The sequence below is a fragment of the Oncorhynchus keta genome, chromosome 21 (assembly GCF_023373465.1).
Source record: "Oncorhynchus keta strain PuntledgeMale-10-30-2019 chromosome 21, Oket_V2, whole genome shotgun sequence".
In the NCBI taxonomy this organism is placed as follows: domain Eukaryota; kingdom Metazoa; phylum Chordata; class Actinopteri; order Salmoniformes; family Salmonidae; genus Oncorhynchus; species Oncorhynchus keta.
In genome coordinates this window covers 28,805,622-28,829,200 of record NC_068441.1, presented here as the reverse complement: position 1 = coordinate 28,829,200, position 23,579 = coordinate 28,805,622, and the positions used below count along the sequence as shown (strand labels likewise).

At 48.4% G+C, this 23,579-nt stretch overlaps 1 protein-coding gene across 3 annotated transcripts in view; it reads left to right on the top strand.

Annotated features, from left to right (window-relative positions):
* Window positions 1-23,579, top strand: part of LOC118400390 (growth/differentiation factor 11-like) — a 66,586-nt gene that overhangs the window by 19,895 nt on the left and 23,112 nt on the right. For all 3 annotated transcript variants that reach the window (XM_035797211.2, XM_035797210.2, XM_035797209.2), the window contains one exon: window positions 122-495. In XM_035797211.2, coding sequence (XP_035653104.1) covers window positions 122-495 — 374 coding nt within the window. The remainder of the gene's footprint in view (window positions 1-121; window positions 496-23,579) is intronic.

The window sequence follows — 23,579 nt, the reverse complement described above, 5'->3', positions numbered from 1 at the left end:
ACCTCATGCTAATCATATTAGCCTACGTTAGCACATCCGTCCCGTGGGGGGACACTGATCCTGTAGAGGTTTTAAACCTTTATTAATGTAGAAACCCTGTCTCTCTTTCTCTATCCCACAGCGGAGCCCTTGGTGCAGGTGGACGGCAAGCCCAGCTGCTGCTTCTTTAAGTTCAGCCCCAAACTCATGTTCACCAAGGTGCTGAAGGCTCAGCTGTGGGTGTACCTTCGGCCGCTGCAGCAGACTTCCACCGTCTACCTGCAGATCCTCAGGCTGAAGCCTGTCACGGAGCAGGGCAGCCGCCACATCCGCATCCGCTCATTGAAGATCGAGCTCAATTCACGTGTGGGCCACTGGCAGAGTATCGACTTCAAGCACGTGCTGCAGAACTGGTTCAAGCAGCCGCACACCAACTGGGGAATCGACATCAATGCCTTCGACGAGAGCGGCAACGACCTGGCAGTGACCTCGCTGAGACCAGGAGAGGAAGGGCTGGTAAGGACCCTCAGACCTGTCGCATCACACACAGACACTTTGTCAACTAATCTGTCCTCGATTCCTGGCATCCTCTCTCCACACCTCCTATTCAAAATGCATTGGAGAAGTCGGTCCAAAGGGAGGGACCTTGGACCTTCTCCTCCAATACGGTTGAGAATTATGCAGGGAGATAGGATGCAAGGAATTGAGGAAAGACCACTTGAGATACAGTTGAAGTTTACATACACCTTAGCCAAATACATTTAAACTCAGTTTTTCACAATTCCTGACATTTCATCATAGTAAAGATTCCCTGTCTTAGGACAGTTAGGATCACCACTTTATTTTTCGAATGTGAAATGTCAGAATAATAGTAGAGAGAATGATTTATTTCATCTGATTTATTTCATCACATTCCCAGTGGGTCAGAAGTTTACATACACTCAATTAGTATTTGGTAGCATTGCCTATGAATTGTTTATCTTGGGTCAAATGTTTTTGGTAGCCTTCCACAAGCTTCCCACAATAAGTTGGGTGAATTTTGGCCCATTCCTCCTGACAGAGCTGGTGTAACTGAGTCAGGTTTGTAGGCCTCCTTGCTTGTACACGCTTTTTCAGTTCTGCCCACAAATTTTCTATGGGATTGATGTCAGAGCTTTGTGATGGCCACTCCAATACCTTGACCTTGTTGTCCTTAAGCCATATTACCACAACTTTGGAAGTAGGCTTGGGGTCATTGTCCATTTGGAAGACCCATTTGCGACCAAGCTTTGATTTTCTGACTGAGGTCTTGAGATGTTGCTTCAATATATCCACATACTTTTCCTGCCTCATGATGCTATCTATTTTGTGAAGTGCACCAGTCCCTCCTGCAGCAAAGCCCCCCCACAACATGATGCTGCCATCCCAGTGCTTCACGGTTGGGAAAGTGTTATCCGGCTTGCAAGCCTCCCTCTTTTTCCTCCAAACATAACGATGGTCATTATGGCCAAACAGTTCTATTTGTGTTTCATCAGACCAGAGGACATTTCTCCAAAAAGTACAATCTTTGTCCCCATGTGCAGTTGCAAACCGTAGTCTGGCTTTTTTTAATGATGGTTTTGGATTAGTGGCTTCTTCCTTGCTGAGTGGTATGTCATTTATAGGACTCGTTTTACTGTGGATCTAGATACATTTGTACCTGTTTCCTCCAGCATCTTCACTTGGTCCTTTACTGTTGTTCAGGGATTGATTTGCACTTTTCACACCAAAGTATGTTTATCTCTAGGAGACAGAACGCGTCTCCTTCCTGAGTGGTATGGAGGCTGCGTGGTCCCATTGTGTTTATACTTCCGTACTATTGTTTGTACAGATGAACTTGGTACCTTCATGTGTTTGGAAATTGCTCCTATGGATGAACCAGACTTGTGGAGGTCTACAATTTTTTTTCTGAGGACTTGGCTGATTCCCTTAGATTTCCCATGATGTCAAGCAAAGAGGCACTGAGTTTGAAGGTAGGCCTTGAAATACATCCACAGGTACACCTCCAATTAGCCTATCAGAAGCTTCTAAAGCCATGATACCATTTTCTGGAATTTTCCAAGCTGTTTAAAGGCACAGCCAATTTAGTGTATGTAAACTTTTGACCCACTGGAATTGTGATACAGTGAAATAATCTGCCTGTAAACAATTGTTGTAAATATTACTTGATGTCCTAACCGATTTGCCAAAACTATGGTTTGTTAACAAGACATTTGTGGAGTGGTTGAAAAACGAGTTTTAATGACTCCAACCTAAGTGTATGTAAACTTCCGACTTCAACTGTAGTTATTGACGTTTGTGTTTATTAGGGATCCCCATTAGCTGATACTCTTCCTGGGGTCCAAAAACATTTAGGCACTTACATCACACATAAAACAAAAGATAACAGTACATCATATAACATTATTACACCACTACATAAAGTGTATAATACCACCATACAATATTTCAATGTACGTGTGTGCTAGCTTATGTATGTGTGTGTTTGTACCTGTGTGTGTGTCTCTTCACAGTCCCCACTGTTCCATTTGTATCTGTTTTTACCTGATGTGGAATAGAGTTCCATGTAGTCATGGCTCTATGTAGTACTGTGCACCTCCCATAGTCTGTTCTGGACTTGGGGATTGTGAAGAGACATGTCTGGCATGTCTTGTGGGGTACGCATAGGTGTCTGAGCTGTGTGCTATTAGTTTAAACAGAAAGCTCAGTGCATTCAGCTTGTCAACACTTTTTACAAAACAAGTAGAGATGAAATCAATCTCTCCACTCCAGCCATGAGAGATTGACATGCATGTCTTAATGTTAGCTCCCTGTTTACATTTAAGGGCCAGCTGTGCTACCCTCTTCTGTGCCAAGTGTAAGCCAATTCACCATCCCTCTGTGGTGAACAGACATTTTAGCTACTGTTGTATTAACATGTTTTGACCATGACAGTTTACAATCCAGGGTTACTCCAAGCAGTTTAGTCACCTCAACGTGCTAAATTTACACATTATTCATTACAAGATTTAGTTGAGGTTTAGGGAAATATTTTGTCCCAAATACTTATAATTCCTCAAAGCAAGTGGCATGTCATTAAAGATTGAAAAAAGGGGCCTAAACAGCTGCCCTGGGGAATTCCTGATTCGACCTGGATTATGTTGGAGAGGCTTCCGTTAAATAACATCCTCTGTGTTCTGTTAGACAGGTAACTCTTTATCCACAATATAGTGGATGGGTGTAAATCCATAACATATGTTTTTCCAGCAGCAGACTGATGTCAAAAGCCGCACTGAAGTCTAAATCTTTTCATCAATTTGTCTCAGCCAATCAGTGTAAGTGTTGTGCTTGTTGAATGTCCTTCCCAAAAGTTTACTACGGGTTGGTAACTGGTTGATTGGATGGCTATTTAAGCCAGTAAAGGGGCTTTACTATTCTTAGGTAGCATAATTACTTTTGCTTCCCTCCAAGCCTGAGGGCACACTTTCTAGTAAGTTTAAATTGAAGATATGACAAGTATGAGTTGCAATATCGTCCACTATTATCCGCAGCAATATTCCATCCAAGTTGTCAGACCCCGGTGGCTTGTCATTGTTGGTAGACAATTTCTTCACCTCTTCCACACAGAATTCAAAATTACGATGCTTGTCTTTCATAATATGGTCAGTTATACTTGGATGTATAGTGTGTGCGTTTGTTGCTGGCATGTCATGCCTAAGTTTGCAAATATTTGTTTATTACTTTTACCCCTTTTCTCAATTTCGTGGTATCCATTTGATAGTTAGTCTCTCATCGCTGCAACTCCCCTACGGACTTGGGAGAGGCGAAGGTTGAGAGCCATGCGTCCTCTGAAACACGACACTGCGATGCCACGCTACTTTTGACATAAGCTGACGCAGAAGCCAGCCGCACCAATGTGTCGGAGGATACACTATCCAACTGATGACAGAGTTTAGCTTGCAGGTGCCTGGCCCGCCACAAGGAGTTGCTAGAGTACGATGTGACAAACCCTCCCCTAACCCGGACGATGCTGGGCCAATTGTGCACCACTTCATGGGTCTCCTGTAGCCAGAGGCTGTAGTGACACCGCAGCACTGATGCGCTGCCCCACTCAGGAGTGGAAGTTTGCTAATCTTGCCAATTTAAGTAGTTGGCAATATCAATGGGTTGTGTGATGGATGAGCCATCTAATTCAATGAATGATGCAGCTGAGTTTGCCCAAAATGTAATTGAAGGTGCTCCAAAGCTTTTTGCTATCATTTGCTTCATAGTATAATTTTTGTTTTAGTCAGTTTAGTCACACGATTTCTCGATTTGCAGTGTTTTCCCAATCGGTTGTGCAGCCAGACTTATTTGCCATTCCTTTTGCCTCTTCCCTTTCAACCATACAATTTCTCAATTCCTCATAAATCCAAGGGTATTTAACAGTTTGCAGTCATTTTCTTAAATGGGTGCATGCTTATTAGTAACTGGAATAAGCAATTTCATAAATGTCAAGTGCAGCATCTGGTTGCACCTCATGACATCAGAGCAGAAAATATTACTTACATCAACATAGAAATCACTACAAAATGTATTGAATTCTCTCTTATACACTATATTTATCAGGTATGAAGGGAAGACCCAGATCAACAATAGTTTAATGTTCCAAACAGGGGCATGCAATAGACAGGTCAAGGCAGGCAGGGGTCAGAACCAGAGGTGGGACAGCAGGCAGGCTCAGGGTAAGGCAGAGATCGGTAATCCAGAGGGGGGCAGAGGTACCTGTCGGCAGGCAGAGTGGTCAGGCAGGCAGGCAGGCAGAGTGGTCAGGCAGGCAGAGTGGTCAGGCAGGCAGGCAGAGTGGTCAGGCAGGCAGGCTCCGGGCCATAACCGGGAGGGCAAGAAAAGAGACTGGGGAAAAAAGCAGGCACAGAAATACAAACTGCTGGTTGACTTGAACAAACAAGACAAATTGGCACAGACAGACAGAAAACACAAGTACAGTGCCTTGCGAAAGTATTCGCCCCCCTTGAACTTTGCGACCTTTTGCCACATTTCAGGCTTCAAACATAAAGATATAAAACTGTATTTTTTTCTGAAGAATCAACAACAAGTGGGACACAATCATGAAGTGGAACGACATTTATTGGATATTTCAAACTCTTTTAACATTTCAAAAACAGTTTTATATCTTTTTTTTTTTTTGAAGCCTGAAATGTGGCAAAAGGTTGCAAAGTTCAAGGGGGCCGAATACTTTCGCAAGGCACTGTATAAATACACAGGGGATAATGGGGAAGATGGGTGACACATGGAGGGGGTGGAGACAATCACAAAGACTGGTGAAACAGATCAGGATCTGACAATATTAGGCTCAGCCTTTGGAACTTTGATATGGCTACTATATTGTGATTGCTACAGCCGATGGCTTTAAAGCAAATTTCAGCAGCATTAGTAAAGATGTTGATGATTACATGTTGATGATTTCATTCCTGTGCGGTTTGTAACTACGCTTGTAGGTTGACTGAACCTGAACCAGGTTGCAGGCACTGGTTACATTTTGAAGCTTTTTCTTGAGTGGGCAGCGTGATGAAATCCAGTAAATATTTAAAATCACCCAGAAAATGTACTTTCGTTGAAATCACATATCAAGCATTTCAAACATATTATCCAGATACTAACTGTTAGCACTTGGTGGTCTATAGCAAGAATGGGTTTTAGGTGAGGCAGATGAACATATTACTTCAACAGTATTTAACATGAGATTCTCTCTAATCTTTACAGGAATGTGGTTCTGAATATAGACTGCAACACTTCACCCATTGGCATTTCTGTCTTGTCTGTAGATGTTAAAGCCATGTATTGCTACCACTGTATCAAAGGTATTATCCAAGTGAGTTTCAGAAATATATATTAATGTCATATTTTACGAGCAAGTTATCGATTTCATAGCCCACGTTAACAGATGTAGCCTATTTTTAGAATTTTTCTGGGATGCTTGTTTTTATTGCTTTACTGGGAAGCTTATCAGAAGTAGACATGACAATGTTATTTATATTCGAGCTGATAGTGCAGGGTGAGCGGCACACAGTGGACTTCCTAGTAGGGCACACCACATCCGTGGTATTAGTAAAACTCTGGTTTATAGGCACATGATTACTGCGTACAATAGCTGTAGGATCAACAGAGGCATTCAGGGCAGTTAGAGGGACATAAATGAAGTTACTTACATTGTGTCTGCCAACACTCCTGGGACAATGTACATTAGCAGCAGCACTACAACAACCTAGCGACACAACGGTAGGGATCATCTGAGCTGGGCTTGGGTCATTTGTCTCAACGCAGCCTTGAAATGTGTGGACAGGAGCCAAGATGATTTGGATGGACTCCGTCATTCCTGTAGAGCATCTTCTGTTTTCAGAAACTGTCAAAGTGATCTATGAAAGTGATTCCAACAGAGCTAGCGTAATCTTTTAGCCAGGTGTGTAATGCCAGTAGCCAGTAAATATTTCACACCCACGGCCCAACGATGGTACCGGACCTGAAATAATTGGCCGCTTTTTAAAAATCTTTCACTGCTAGAATCAGTACTTTAAAATCAATTTTCAAGGTACACATCTGTCGTTCTGCCCCTGAACAGGCAGTTAACCCACTGTTCCCAGGCCGTCATTGAAAATAAGAATGTGTTCTTAACTGACTTGCCTGGTTAAATAAAGGTTAAAAAAAATAAAAAATTAAGTTCCGAGCTAGTCCTCCTAATATCGTTTGACACCACATAGACTACGACAGCATCAGCTCCCGGCATAAGTCATAGAACGGTCGAAAGCAGCCTTGTAATATCCTGTACTTGTGCTCTAGGATAGCACAGGATTTTTGCCCCAGGAACCATGATGTTTCTTACCATAGAACTGCCAATGATGACAGCTGGTGCAATGGCAGAGGAGGTCCAGCCGTTGTTTCGCCTCAAGTGGTTTCGAAAACCCCTCGAGGACCGAAGGGCGGTGGGGCCAGATGGACCTGGGCCAGCTGTAGTATCCACCATGGATGGTGAATTGGCCAGAGTCTTGGACAGCCTCACGGTCTGATGAGGGTGAAAGCTCTGAGGATCTGAACCCGAGGTAGAAGCCACCGGAGAGGGGAACAGAACAGATGACGAAGGCGCAGGTACCTCTGGATACGATCTCGAATCGGAAGCACCCAGGGAAGAAGGTGCTGGAACCTCAGGATCCAGGACGGAGAAGCTATTTCTGGTCTGTGTCCACTCCGGGCTTAACATCTCCAAGGAGGCCTCCGTTGCCAGAGGACGCTGTTTTCGACTTCCACGGCAGGTGACATATTTCCATGGCTGATTGGTAGGATCGAGAACAGGAACATACACCAAGTCATCAAGGAACATCCTACTAGCTCCGTTCTCCAGGGAAGGGGGGACCCCTTCGGGGAGGGATACATGCAGAGTACCGGCCAGTTGGCTGCGGAGATCTGACACGGTGGCAACACTTCCACGAGGCCAGAGCGGCGTCTGGCTACTGGGGTGGAAAAGAAAGGTAGGCAGGTGTGGATTCTCCTGTAGCTTGTGTAGGTTCGCTACTTGTTTGCTGAGAGTATCCACTTTACCCCTGTAGTTCTCTGCCAGCAAACAGTTGCTACATTGTAAGTCACGGCAGTCCACATTGTCTCAGAATAAAGCAAAATAAACACAGATCCTGCAGCTTTTAAAATGTTTGTTAGTATCCTCCATTTGAGGCTCCAGGCTAGCTAGGCTAGTTAAGCCACCCGGGCCTACATGTCTCTCGTCTTGACAGGGAATTCTCAACTTATCCGAGAGAGAACCACACTCCTATTAAAAACGTCAGGCCAAGGTAAGCCTACACAATTAATATAATTTGTTTTTACATTGACGATGTGAAAAATGAATGGCAGTTTAGAGTTTTATAACTCAGGTTAGCAAAACACGTTTCATCAACAACACAGTGTGTTGATGGAGTGATTTGGTTTGTTAAAATTAGATTGACCCATCCAATGGTTGTTTCTAACTATTAAAACAAACAACAAATTCACCTCTTTTCTTGGATAAAAAAGTATCCAAGACTTGGTATTGTCTACTCAAATATAGCTTAGCATTAGCATTGTTAAGGGCAACACAAGCCAATGCCAGCAAACAAGTTATTTTACATGACAATTTAAAGTAACAGTTTACTTGAATGATGCAAAATCCAGCCTGCAAACTGTCTTTATAGAACTCGCCACCTTGTAGTCCTAAAAAAACAAATAATTTTTCTCTGGTTGTTCAGCCATTCACATTGGCAAAATTAATGGGGAAAGAATAGGGTTTTGGAATAATTGCCGAAAAGGTCTGCGAATAACAGGCTTAACATGACCTTTATGCATTATGAAGCCTTTATGTGCATGTTTATTTTATTACATAAAATATTCAAAATTCACAAAAAGTGACATTAGCTGTTGAAGATTATCTCATAGAACAAAACGTATAAAGAAGCCCATGTTTACCACGGACCTTATTTTCGGCGTTTATCAAATAACCCTACAAAAATGACATTAATTTCCCCATAGGCTTTGTTCAACGAACCATGGCATAGTGCCTACAAAAACCATTACGATTGCTCTCTATAATACCCAATCCTTTTATCAATGCAAAACATTTTTCATTATCTGATGTGCATTATGCATCTGAAGTCAGCTTTACTGTTCATAAACTGTCCATTCAGTTTGCTGCCATTAATAGGTTTCACTCTTCTGGGAAGGAGTCCACTAGATGTTAGAACATTGCTGCGGGGACTTGCTTCCATTCAGCCACAAGTGCATTGGTGAGGTCGGGCCCTGATGGTGGGCGATTAGGCCTGGCTTGCAGGTGTTACGTTACAGCCTTATTCTAAAATGTATTAAATTATACCCCATAATGACAAAGCAAAAACAGGTTTAGAAATGTGTGCTAATTTATTACAAATCTCAAATCTCAAATCTTATTACAAAAAAAATGAAATACATTTACATAAGTATTCAGACCCTTTACTCAGTACATTTTTGAAGCACCTTTGGCAGCAAATACAGCATAGTCTTCTTGGGTACAACACTACAATCTTGGCACACCTGTATGTGGGGAGTTTCTCCCATTCTTCTCTGCAGATCCTCTCAAGCGCTGTCAGGTATTTTCAGGTCTCTCCAGAGATGTTCGATCAGGTTCAAGTCCAGTCTCTGACTTGGCCACTCAAGGATATTCATGGAGTGTTTCCCATGCTTGTTCAATGAACATTAACAATTAATGAACATGCACCTGTGGAACGGTCATTAAGACAATAACAGTTTACAGACGGTAGGCAATTAAGGTCAAAGTTATGACAACTTAGGACACGAAAGAGGCCTTTCCACTGACTCTGAAAAACACCAAAAGAAATATGCCCAGGGTCCCTGCTCATCTGCGTGAACGTGCCTTAGGCATGCTGCAAGGAGGCATTAGGACTGCAGATGTGGCCAGGGCAATAAATTGCAATGTCCGTACTGTGAGACGCCTAAGACAGCGCTACAGGGAGACAGGACGGACAGCTGTTCATCCTCGCAGTGGCAGACCACGTGTAACAACACCTACACAGGATTGGTACATCCAAACATCACACATGCGGGACAGGTACAGGATGACAACAACTGCCTGAGTTACACCAGCAATGCACAATCCCTCCATCAGTGCTCAGACTGTCCGCTATAGGCTGAGAGAGGCTGGACTGAGTGCTTGTAGGCCTGTTGTAAGGCAGGTCCTCACCAGACATCACCAGCAACAACGTCGCCTATGGGCACAAACCCACCGTCGCTGGAACAGACAGGACTGGCAAAAAGTGCTCTTCACTGACAAGCCGTGGTTTTGTCTCACCAGGGGTGATGGTTGGATTCGCGTTTATTGTAGAAGGACTGCTCGTTACACTGAGGCCTGTACTCTGGAGCGGGATCGATTTGGAGGTTGAGGGTCCGTCATGGTCTGGGGCGGTGTGTCACAGCATCATCGGACTGAGCTTGTTGTCATTGCAGGCAATCTCAACGCTGTGCATTACAGGGAAGACATCCTCTACCCTCATGTGGTACCCTTCCTGCAGGCTCATCCTGACATGACCCTCCAGCATGACAATGCCACCAGCCATATTGCTCGTTCTGTGCGTGATTTCCTGCAGGACCGGAATGTCCGTGCTCTGCCAGCGAAGAGCCCGGATCTCAATCCCATTGAGCACATCTCACCCATCTGTCTATCGCCTCCTTTGAATTCCATGCTGTCACAGTTACCAGCCCTTTCAAGCTTAACATCCTTATCATTTATCGCCCTCCAGGTTCCCTCGGAGAGTTCATCAATGAGCTTGATACCTTGATAAGCTCCTTTCCTGAGGACGGCTCACCTCTCACAGTGCTGGGCGACTTTAACCTCCCCACGTCTACCTTTGACTCATTCCTCTCTGCCTCCTTCTTTCCACTCCTCTCCTCTTTTGACCTCACCCTCTCACCTTCCCCCTACTCACAAGGCAGGCAATACGCTCGACCTCATCTTTACTAGATGCTGTTCTTCCACTAACCTCATTGCAACTCCTCCAAGTCTCCGACCACTACCTTGTATCCTTTTCCCTCTCGCTCTCATCTAACACCTCCCACACTGCCCCTACTCGGATGGTATCGCGCCGTCCCAACCTTCGCTCTCTCTCCCCCGCTACTCTCTCCTCTTCCATCCTATCATCTCTTCCCTCTGCTCATACCTTCTCCAACCTATCTCCTGATTCTGCCTCCTCAACCCTCCTCTCCTCCCTTTCTGCATCCTTTGACTCTCTATGTCCCCTATCCTCCAGGCCGGCGTGGTCCTCCCTCCCGCCCCATGGCTCGACGACTCATTGCGAGCTCACAGAACAGGGCTCCGGGCAGCTGAGCGGAAATGGAGGAAAACTCGCCTCCCTGCGGACCTGGCATCCTTTCACTCCCTCCTCTCTACATTTTCCTCCTCTGTCTCTGCTGCTAAAGCCATTTTCTACCACTCTAAATTCCAAGCATCTGCCTCTAACCCTAGGAAGCTCTTTGCCACCTTCTCCTCACTCCTGAATCCTCCTCCCCCTCCCCCCCTCCTCCCTCTCTGCAGATGACTTCTTCAACCATTTTGAAAAGAAGGTCGACGACATCCGATCCTCGTTTGCTAAGTCAAACGGCACCGCTGGTTCTGCTCACACTGCCCTACCCTGTGCTCTGACCTCTTTCTCCCCTCTCTCTCCAGATGAAATCTTGCGTCTTGTGACGGCCGGCCGCCCAACAACCTGCCCGCTTGACCCTATCCCCTCCTCTCTTCTCCAGACCATTTCCGGAGACCTTCTCCCTTACCTCACCTCGCTCATCAACTCATCCCTGACCGCTGGCTACGTCCCTTCCGTCCTCAAGAGAGCGAGAGTTGCACCCCTTCTGAAAAAACCTACACTCAATCCCTCCGATGTCAACATCTACAGACCAGTATCCCTTCTTTCTTTTCTCTCAAACTCTTGAACGTGCCGTCCTTGGCCAGCTCTCCCGCTATCTCTCTCTGAATGACCTTCTTGATCCAAATCAGTCAGGTTTCAAGACTAGTCATTCAACTGAGACTGCTCTTCTCTGTATCACGGAGGCGCTCCGCACCGCTAAAGCTAACTCTCTCTCCTCTGCTCTCATCCTTCTAGACCTATCGGCTGCCTTCGATACTGTGAACCATCAGATCCTCCTCTCCACCCTCTCCGAGTTGGGCATCTCCGGCGCGGCCCACGCTTGGATTGCGTCCTACCTGACAGGTCGCTCCTACCAGGTGGCGTGGCGAGAATCTCTCTCCTCACCACGCGCTCTCACCACTGGTGTCCCCCAGGGCTCTGTTCTAGGCCCTCTCCTATTCTCGCTATACACCAAGTCACTTGGCTCTGTCATAACCTCACATGGTCTCTCCTATCATTGCTATGCAGACGACACACAATTAATCTTCTCCTTTCCCCCTTCTGATGACCAGGTGGCGAATCGCATCTCTGCATGTCTGGCAGACATATCAGTGTGGATGACGGATCACCACCTCAAGCTGAACCTCGGCAAGACGGAGCTGCTCTTCCTCCCGGGGAAGGACTGCCCGTTCCATGATCTCGCCATCACGGTTGACAACTCCACTGTGTCCTCCTCCCAGAGCGCTAAGAACCTTGTCGTGATCCTGGACAACACCCTGTCGTTCTCAACTAACATCAAGGCGGTGGCCCGTTCCTGTAGGTTCATGCTCTACAACATCCGCAGAGTACGACCCTGCCTCACACAGGAAGCGGCGCAGGTCCTAATCCAGGCACTTGTCATCTCCCGTCTGGACTACTGCAACTCGCTGTTGGCTGGGCTCCCTGCCTGTGCCATTAAACCCCTACAACTCATCCAGAACGCCGCAGTCCGTCTGGTGTTCAACCTTCCCAAGTTCTCTCACGTCACCCTGCTCCTCCGCTCTCTCCACTGGCTTCCAGTTGAAGCTTGCATCTGCTACAAGACCATGGTGCTTGCCTACGGAGCTGTGAGGGGAACGGCACCTCAGTACCTCCAGGCTCTGATCAGGCCCTACACCCAAACAAGGGCACTGCATTCATCCACCTCTGGCCTGCTCGCCTCCCTACCACTGAGGAAGTACAGTTCCCGCTCAGCCCAGTCAAAACTGTTCGCTGCTCTGGCCCCCCAATGGTGGAACAAACTCCCTCACGACGCCAGGACAGCGGAGTCAATCACCACCTTCCGGAGACACCTGAAACCCCACCTCTTTAAGGAATACCTAGGATAGGATAAGTAATCCTTCTCACCCCCCTTTAAGATTTAGTTGCACTATTGTAAAGTGACTATTCTACTGGATGTCATAAGGTGAATGCACCAATTTGTAAGTCGCTCTGGATAAGAGCGTCTGCTAAATTACTTAAATGTAAGGTGAGGGCTAGGGCCATTCCCCCCAGAAATGTCTGGGAACTTGCAGGTGCCTTGGTGGAAGAGTGGAGTAACATCTCACAGCAAGAACTGGCAAATCTGGTGCAGTCCATGAGGAGGAGATGCACTGCAGTACTTAATGCAGATGGTGGCCACACCAGATACTGACTTTTGATTTTGACCCCCACCCCCCCTTTGTTCAGGGACACATATTACATTTCTGTTAGCCACATGTCTGTGGAACTTGTTCAGTTTGTCTCAGTTGTTGAATCTTATGTTCATACAAATATTTACACATGTTAAGTTTGCTGAACATAAAAGCAGTTGACAGTGAGAGGACGTTTCTTTTTTGCTGAGTTTAGAAAAGTGCCTTTCTAAATCATGTCCCAATCAATTGAATTTACCCCAGGTGGACTCCAAGTTGTATAAACATCTCAAGGATAATCAATGGAAACAGGATGCCCCTGAGATCAATTTCCAGTCTTACAGCAAAGGGTCTGAATACTTATGTAAATAAGGTATTTCATTTTTTTATTTGTAATAAATTAGCAAACATTTCTAAACCTGTTTTCACTTTGTCATTATGGGGTATTGTGTGTAGGTTGCTCAGGATTTGTATTTATTGAATCTATTTTAGAATAAGGATGTAATGTAACAAAATGTGGAAAAAGTCAAGGGGTCTGAATACTTTCTGAATGCACAGAACAAAAATATAAACGCAACAATTTCATTGATTTTACTGAGTTATAGTTCATATGAGGAAATCAGTCAATTTAAATAAATTCATTAGCCGCTAATCTATGGATTTCACATGACTGGGAATACAGATACGCATCTGTTGGTCACAGAAACCTTGAAATGGGGCTCACAATGGGCCTCAGGATCTCGTCACGGTACTTTTGTGTGTTCAAATTGCCATCGACAAAATGCAATTGAGTTGGTTATAGCTTATGCCTGCTCATACCATAACCCCACCTCTGTTCACAACGTTGACATCAGAAACCCGCTCGCCCACATGACGCCATACACATGGTCTGCAGTTGTGACTCTGGTTGGACGTACTGCCAAATTCTCTAAAATGACGTTGGAGGCGGCTTATGGTAGAGAAATTAACATTCAATTCTCTGGCAACAGCTCTGGTGGACATTCCTGCAGTCAGCATGCCAATTGCACGCTCCTTCAAAACATCTGTGGCGTTGTGTTGTGTGACAAAACTTCACATTTTTGTGTCCACAGCACAAGCTGCACCTTTTTATTTATTTAACTTGGCAAGTCAGTTAAGAACTAATTCTTATTTTCAATGACGGCCTTGGAACAGTGGATTAACTGCCTGTTCAGGGGCAGAATGACAGATTGTACCTTGTCAGCTCAGGGATTTGAACTTGCAACCTTCTGGTTACTAGCCCAACCACTAGGCTACCATGCCACACCTCAGTAATGATAATGCTGTTTAGTCATCTTCTTGATATGCAACACCTGTCAAGTGTGGCATGGATTATCTTGGCAAAGGAGAACTGCTAACTAACAGGGATGTAAACAAATTTGTGCACAAAAATTGAGAAATACACTTTTATTTCAGCTCATGAAACATGGGACCAACACTTTACATGTTGTGTTTATATTTTTTTTCAATGTATATATTCTGGACATTGCTCATTCTTTAATTTTGCTTCACCTGCGATTCCATATTAAAAATATGCTTACACGACCAATACAATTTTATTTGATATGAGCTAGCCAATCTCAAACCCAAATTACTACATACAGTATGTAAAGTTTATGCTAGCAATACAAACACATGAACTGTCTGTTACAGGCTTTGGTTTATCCATGTATTTTTTAGAGGTTGGACATTAGCACGTGGGGCCCACAGATTGGTGTCACCTCGTTAGTCGGAAGCTGTTTTTTATATTTTAAATTTTTTTATTTTTTTATTTCACCTTTATTTAACCAGGTAGGCTAGTTGAGAACAAGTTCTCATTTGCAACTGCGACCTGGCCAAGATAAAGCATAGCAGTGTGAACAGACAACACAGAGTTACACATGGAGTAAACAATTAACAAGTCAATAACACAGTAGAAAAAAAGGGGAGTCTATATACAATGTGTGCAAAAGGCATGAGGAGGTAGGCGAATAATTACAATATTGCAGATTAACACTGGAGTGATAAATGATCAGATGATCATGTACAGGTAGAGATATTGGTGTGCAAAAGAGCAGAAAAGTAAGTAAATAAATAAAAACTGTGGGGATGAGGTAGGTGAAAATGGGTGGGCTATTTACCAATAGACTATGTACAGCAGCAGCGATCGGTTAGTTGCTCAGATAGCTGATGTTTCAAGTTGGTGAGGGAGATCAAAGTCTCCAACTTCAGCGATTTTTGCAATTCGTTCCAGTCACAGGCAGCAGAGTACTGGAACGAAAGGCGGCCGAATGAGGTGTTGGCTTTAGGGATGATCAGTGAGATACACCTGCTGGAGCGCGTTTCACTTGTGCTGTCCCAGGTGATATGTAAGGCCCAGTGCTCCAGTTGGCTTGAGAGATGTGGAGGGTTAACACCATTAGTTGGAGCTCCTGACTTGATTTCTAGAAAAACAATCCTTTATCTGATCTTCCCTGTGTTCCTTTTGCTTCCTGACTAAGTTTGGTGTGGGTTTGCCTCTTCTTTGTGGGCGCTCATGGTGCGTGTCTTAGATCCCAGTTGTTGTTGCGAGTCAACTTCAGTGGACACCCCCATGAGTGTCTTTCTGAACCCCTCCTAAAACCCCACCTGTTTTGTTTTGGTTGTTAGTGACTCTGTTAGCTCCCCTTTCAGTTTGAGTGACAATTCAATTTTTGATTTCCTTGCTGGGGAAAGTAACAAAATGTGGGCTCATCCAGGATATTGTTTCCCATGAGTATGGTAGTCTCTCTAATCACCTACTCTTAAGCTCTGCTGTGTCCAGATATTTAAGTGTCACTGAGGGGTAACCCCGAAGGGTTAAGATTGATGGAATAATTTTGAAAGTTGCATAAACACACAAGATTATTAAAAAAATAGCCATGGACTTTAAGTTGGAAGTGTTTGTGGAAAACTCTACATGGGAGATGCTAGGTAAATGTACGAAGGCGAATCAGCTCGTCATTGCAAAGCATTATGACATAAAAGTTGCACATGCTGATTCAAAAGCAGTAATCCGCTTTGGTGGAGGAGGAAATCTGTCCGGAGAGGGGGGATGATGAAATATGTCCTAAAGATGGTAGAGTACACCCCATAGATGTGCACCTGCAAGAGGTAGAACTAAAAGCAAAATGGGGGCTTGAGAGCTTGAGCATAAGGAAAATGAAAGTGACTGTGAAGAGATTGGAGCAACAGAAATATGAGTTTAAGCATAAGGAAAGGGACCAGGAATGTGAGCATGCCATTCAACTAAGAGCTAGATCAGTTGGGACTGGTGTATCTCCTTAACAAGATTTTGGATCAGATGTGAAACCCTTTGTTTCAGATGTGTTCCTGACTCTGTCGAGTAGCAATGCTGTTAAGCAGCCAGTGAAGATACTTTGACAGCCCAGTCCTTCATTTTGGAGGGTGTTTTGCCTTTGTCTGATACTTCAGCAACTGGTTACAGTGTGTTAGGACAAGGTGCGGAGATTGGTTGCATGGAAGGTCCTTTGTATAATGTGGAATTCAAGTCGGATCTTATTTCTGGTTCCGTTGGAGTGAGTTCTAGCCTACCGGTGAAGGGGTCTCATTCATTTTGAGAAATAATTTGGCTGGAGGGAAGGTTGTGCCAAAACCTGTCATTTGTAAGGAACACAAAGTAGAGGAACCTAATGGGTTATCAGGAAAGTACCCTAGCATGATCCCAGCGTGTGCCGTTACACTCGTTATGTCTAAGAAAGTTGCTGGGAGAAAGTTTAGTATTGAGGAGGTTGTCAACGATCCCACCATGGTTGATCTCTCTGAGACATTTATGTGTGATCCTGATTTCAGTAAAACTCCTGAGTTTCCTGAGTTTCTCCTGACCTCTCCTTTGAAAACTCTAAAGGTGAGTGAGTTTGTACAGTTGACACTTACGTCTAGGAAGCAGCTGATTGCTGAACAGAGAAACGCAGTTTCCCTCTCCTCTCTTTTTGCTGAGATACATCCAGAGGAGGAGCTTGATGAAGTTTGTGGGGGTTACTTTGACAGAGATGGTGTTCTAATGAGGAAATGGTGTTCTCGCACCACTTCTGGGCAAGACGATTGGCCCAGTGTACCTCAAATTGTCGTTCCAGTTATGCTTAGACAAGAGATACTGAGGTTGGCTCACAATGGTAGTATGGCAGGTCATCTTGGGGTCAAAAAGACGTATGACCGTATCTTGCGTAACTTCTTCTGGCCTGGTCTAAAACATGATGTTGTGTCTTACTGTAAATCCTGTCACGTTTACCAGCGGATGTGTAAACTGAACCAAACTGCACTGGTTGCACCTTTGCAGCCTATTCCTGCTTTTGACAATCCTTTCCGCAGGGTTCTGGTGGTCTGCGTTGGTCCTTCACCCAAAGCCAAGAGTGGTAACCAGATTCTCTTAACCATCATGTGTGCTGCCAATCATTTCCTTGAGGCCAATCCACTGAGAAAAATCACGAGGGGAAAGTTACTGTGGATAATGCAGGAGTTTCCCCTTGAAATCAGACATGTCTGTGGTAAGGACAACTTCATTGCTGATTGTCTTTCGAGGGTGGGCAGTCATTACGTTTTGTATTCAGCCAGTGTGTAACCCTGGCTCACAATTTATTTTGACTGCACGCTTTGCCATTTTGGTTGGGCTTGCTCCAAGGGGATGAGAGTTATAGAAATGTATGTGATTTTACCTATGTTTCTCAACTTTAGAGTTTTAGGCAGTAAGATTGTAAAAATAAAATGTATATATAAAATAAGTGGCAGTTTTGTCTTGTATTTAATTGTCCAACAAAAAATAACAGGCTTCCGTTTTTTTCATTTCTATTTCGAGGTTGGACATGTGCACGTGGGTATCACCTTGTTATTCGGAAGCTGTTGCCGTGTTTACTGAGGACGCCTCAGCTTGTTATTTAGAACCTTGTTATTCGGAAGCTTTTTCACCTGTGCTGTCCCAGGTGATATTTAACAGGGGCTGGCCCAGCGCTCCAGTTGGCTTGAGAGATGCGGAGGGTTAACGCTTTTAGTTGGCTCTCCCTAGTTGATTTCTAGATAAATAATCCTTTATATGATGTTCCCTGTTTTGTTTTGCTCCACGTCCTGTCTTTAAGTTTGGTGTGGGTTTTTATTTAGTTTGCATCTTCTTGGGCAAAGGGGGAACTAGCAAAGAGTCACTGACAACAACCAAAATGAAATAGGTGGGGTTTTAGAAAGGTTTCTGAAAGACACTCATGGTGGGTGTCTTAGATCCCAGTTGTTGTTGCTAGTCAACTTTCAGTGGACACCCCCGAGTGTCAATCAGAAACCTTTCTAAAACCCCACTTTATAGGCCACATGATTGTTCCCATTAAGCATTACGAAATGGTATCCCACTGGTCATTTCATTTGGGTCAGTTCTTCACAGCACGGCCCAGGGGTTGACTCTGGCCTGTCGGCCAATGAATCCTTGCACAGCAGCAAGCTCTGTTTTCCTTCAGGAGAAGAAAGAAAAGATCAGAGATACAGAGGCCCGTGTACAAAAATAAAACAAAACACAAATCTAAGAACAAGGTTAACCCCCCGATCCTTTGCCCCCCAAAGAAAGCCCTAAGCTGACGTGGGTTGACCCTTCTGGCCTCTAAGCTTATTTCTTCTGTTGAAAGCGTCACAAAAAACTGTGCTCAAGTCCAGCTGGGTTTTCTGTGGAGAGATGAGGATTTTGTAAAATGAACATGCTTGTCACGTATACTCCCTCTCCAACTCTCGAGGTCATCAGGCTGCTAATTATTACGCACACGAGTCACCATCGTTACGCGCCTCATCAGACTCACCTGGACTCAATCACCTGCCTGATTACCTTCCTTATATATGTCACTCCCTTTGGTTCTTTCCCAAGGCGTTATTGTTTCTGTTCCGTTGTTTCATGTCTGTACACTACTCGTGTTTCTTGTTTTATTTATTATTAAAATCACTCCCTGAACTTGCTTCCCGGCTCCCAGCGTACACATTACAGAATAACGCCTCACCAAAGGGGAGCATCAGGGAGTTATTTTTTTTCTGTGACTGTAGGTGATGTTGGGTCCGAATGCCGCAACCATGGATGCCTCAGCTGGCTTCCATGCCTCAGCTAGTTCATCAGATTTACAAGACTCGGTTGCCCTGTCAAGTGTCTGTTGCCGTGTTTACTGAGGACTCCTCAGCTAGCTGGTCAGGCTCCCATGCCTTGGCTGGCACGACAGGCTTCCCAAGACTCGGTTGGCTCGCCAGGTCCCCGCGCCTTGGCCGGCCTCGCCAGGTCACCTCGCCAGGTCCCCGGGATCATCTCTCTGGTCGGCGTCCTGCAGCTGGAGCCATGCGTCAGGGAGGGGGTACTGTCACGTATACTCCCCCTCCCGACGCTCAAGGTCATCAGGCTGCTCATTATTACGCACACCTGTCAACATCGTTATATGCATCAGCGTCTCATCAGACTCACCTGGACTCAATCACCTGGCTGAATAGAGGAAGATGATCATCCACGGCAAGATCCCTGGTATGGTGGAAGACAGGTGTGGCTGCTCTTAGGCCCAACGGAAGTCATGCATACTCACGCACACCCAACTCTGCATTATTTCCACCCAGAACCCTGACTGAGACCTCCTCTGGCAGCAGACTCTCACTCCCCTCTCCCCAGACTCACTCCCCTTTCCCCAGACTCTCGCTCCCCCCCCCCTCCCCAGACTCTCACCCCCCCCTCCCCAGACTCTCACTCCCCTCTCACCAGACTCTCACTCCCCTCTCACCAGACTCCTTCCCCTCTCCCCAGACTCTCCTCTCCCCAGACTCTCCTCTCCCTCTCCTCTCACTCCCTCCCTCTCCTCTCCTCTCACTCCCCTCCCCTCTCCACTCACTCCCCTCTCCCCAGACTCTCACTCCCCTCTCACTCCCCTCTCCCCAGACTCTCTCCCCTCTCCCCAGACTCTCACTCCCCTCTCCCCAGACTCTCACTCCCTCTCCCCAGACTCTCACTCCCTCTCCCCAGACTCTCACTCCCCCTCTCCCCCAGACTCTCACCCCCCTCTCCCCAGACTCTCACTCCCCCTCTCCCCAGACTCTCACTCCCCTCTCCCAGACTCTCACACCCCTCTCCCCAGACTCTCACTCCCCTCTCCTCCCCTCTCTCCCCCAGACTCTCACTCTCCCCCTCTCCCCAGACTCTCCCCCCTCCCCCCCCAGACTCTCACACCCCCTCTCCCCAGACTCTCACACCCCCCCTCCCCAGATTCTCACCCCCTCTCCCCAGACTCTCACCCCCCCCCCCTCTCCCCAGACTCTCACTCCCCTCTCACCCCCTCTCCCCAGACTCTCACTCCCCCCCTCCCCAGACTCTCACTCCCCCCTCCCCAGACTCTCACCCCCCTCTCCCCAGACTCTCACTCCCCTCTCCCCAGACTCTCACTCCCCTCTCCCCCCAGACTCTCACTCCCCTCTCCCCAGACTCTCACTCCCCTCTCCCCAGACTCTCACTCCCTCCCCCAGACTCTCACTCCCCCTCTCCCCAGACTATCACTCCCCCTCTCCCCCAGACTCTCACTCCCCCCTCTCCCCAGACTCTCACTCCCCCTCTCCCCAGACTCTCACTCCCCCCCTCCCCAGACTTTCCCCCCTCTCCCCAGACTCTCTCTCTCCCCAGACTCTCACACCCTCTCTCTCCCCCAGACTCTCACACCCTCTCTCTCCCCCAGACTCTCACACCCCCCTCTCCCCCAGACTCTCACTCCCCCCTAGACTCTCCCCAGACTCTCCCCCCCCCCCAGACTCTCACTCCCCCTCCTCCCCAGACTCTCACTCCCCCCCTCTCCCCAGACTCTCACTCCCCTCTCCCCAGACTCTCACCCCCCTCTCCCCCAGACTCTCACCCCCTTCTCTCCCCAGACTCTCACCCTCTCTCCCCCAGACTCTCACCCCTCCCTCTCTCCCCAGACTCTCACTCTCCCCCAGACTCTCCCCAGACTCTCACCCCCCTCTCCCCAGACTCTCATCCCCCCTCTCCCCAACCTCCTCTCTCCCCAGACTCTCACTCCCCCCTCTCCCCTCTCCCCTCCTCCTCCCTCCTCTCTTCCCCTCTCCCCCAGACTCTCACTCCCTCTCCTCTCACTCCTCTCTCCCCAGACTCTCACTCCCCCTCTCCCCAGACTCTCACTCCCCTCTCTCCCTCCTCTCACTCCCTCTCCCCAGACTCTCTCCCCCCAGACTCTCCTCCCCCTCTCCCCCTCCTCTCTCCAGACTCTCACTCCCCTCTCCCTCTCCCCCAGACTCTCCTCCCCTCTCCCTCTCCCCAGACTCTCACTCCCCTCTCCCCAGACTCTCACTCCCCCTCTCCCCAGACTCTCACCCTCCCCTCTCCCCAGACTCTCACCCCCCTCCCCAGACTCTCCTCCCCCCTCTCCCCCCCTCCCCAGACTCTCCTCCCCCCTCTCCCCAGACTCTCACTCCCCCTCTCCCCAGACTCTCACCCCTCTCTCCCCCAGACTCTCTCCCCTCTCCCCAGACTCTCACTCTCCCCTCTCCCCAGACTCTCACTCCCCCTCTCCCCTCTCTCCCCCCTCCTCTCCCCTCCCTCTCCTCTCACTCCCCTCCCCCAGACTCTCCTCCCTCCCCAGACTCTCATCCCCTCTCCCCAGACTCTCACCCCCCTCTCCCCAGACTCTCACTCCCCCTCTCTCCCCCTCCCCCAGACTCTCACCCCTTCTCCCCCCAGACTCTCCCATCCCCTCTCCCCCTCTCCCATCTGACTCTCACCCCCCTCTCCCCAGACTCTCACCCCTCTCCCCATCTGACTCTCACCCCCCTCTCCCCAGACTCTCACCCCTCTCCCCAGACTCTCACCCCTCTCCCCAGACTCTCACCCCCCCCCTCTCCCCTCTCACCCCTCTCCCAGACTCTCACCCCCCTCTCCCTCTGACTCTCCTCCCTCTCCCCAGACTCTCACCCCCCCCTCTCCCCAGACTCTCACCCCCTCTCCCCAGACTCTCACCCCCTCTCCCCAGACTCTCACCCCCTCTCCCCAGACTCTCACTCCCCTCTCCCAGACTCTCACTCCCCCTCTCCCCCAGACTCTCACTCCCCCCTCTCCCCAGACTCTCACTCCCCCCTCTCCCCAGACTCTCACTCCCCCTCTCCCCAGACTCTCACTCCCCCTCTCCCCAGACTCTCACCCCCCCCCCCAGACTCTCTCCCCTCTCCCCCAGACTCTCACCCCTCTCCCATCTGACTCTCACCCCTCTCCCCTGACTCTCACCCCCTCTCCCATCAGACTCTCACCCCCCCTCTCCCCAGACTCTCACCCCCCTCTCCCCAGACTCTCACCCCCCCTCCCCAGACTCTCACCCCTCTCCCCCCCAGACTCTCACCCCCCTCTCCCCAGACTCTCACCCCCCCTCCCCAGACTCTCACCCCTCTCTCTCCCCAGACTCTCACCCCTCTCTCCATCTGACTCTCACCCCCTCTCCCCCAGACTCTCACTCCCTCTCTCCCCAGACTCTCACCCCCTCCCCAGACTCTCACCCCTCCCCCAGACTCATCCCCAGACTCTCACTCCCCTCTCCCCAGACTCTCACTCCCCCTCTCCCTCTCTCCCCCCCTCTCCCCAGACTCTCACCTCCCCCAGACTCTCCCCCAGACTCTCACCCCCTCTCCCCAGACTCTCACCCCTCTCCCCTGACTCTCACTCCCCCTCTCCATCTGACCACCCCTCTCCCCAGACTCTCACCCCCTCTCCCCCCCCCCTCTCCCCAGACTCTCACCCTCTCCCCAGACTCTCACTCCCCTCTCTCCCCAGACTCTCATCCCCCTCCCCCCCTCTCACTCCCTCTCCCCAGACTCTCACCCCCCTCTCCCCAGACTCTCACCCCCCCTCTCCCCAGACTCTCACCCCCTCTCCCCAGACTCTCACCCCTCTCCCATCTCTCTCATCCCCCATCTGACTCTCACCCCCCTCTCCCATCTGACTCTCCCCCTCTCCCAGACTCTCATCCCCTCTCCCCAGACTCTCTCACCCCCCTCTCCCCTGACTCTCACCCCTCCCTCTCTCACCCCTCTCCCATCACCCCCCCTCCCATCTGACTCTCACTCCCCCCTCTCCCATCTGACTCTCACCCCCCCATCTCCCCAGACTCTCACCCCCTCTCCCCAGACTCTCACCCCTCTCCCCTGACTCTCACCCCTCTCCCCTGACTCTCACCCCCTCTCCCATCCCTCTCACCCCCCTCTCCCATCTGACTCTCACCCCCCTCTCCCCAGACTCTCACTCCCCCTCTCCCAGACTCTCACCCCTCTCCCCAGACTCTCACCCCCCCAAAAATGACTCTCCCCAGACTCTCACTCCCCCTCTCCCCTGACTCTCATCCCCCTCTCCCATCTGACTCTCTCCCTCTCCTCCCTCTCTCCCTCTCTCCCCAGACTCTCACCCCTCTCCCATCTGACTCTCACCCTCCCCATCTGACTCTCCCCTCCCATCTGACTCTCACCCCTCTCCTGACTCTCACTCCCCAGACTCTCCTCTCCCCCTCTCCCAGACTCTCACCCC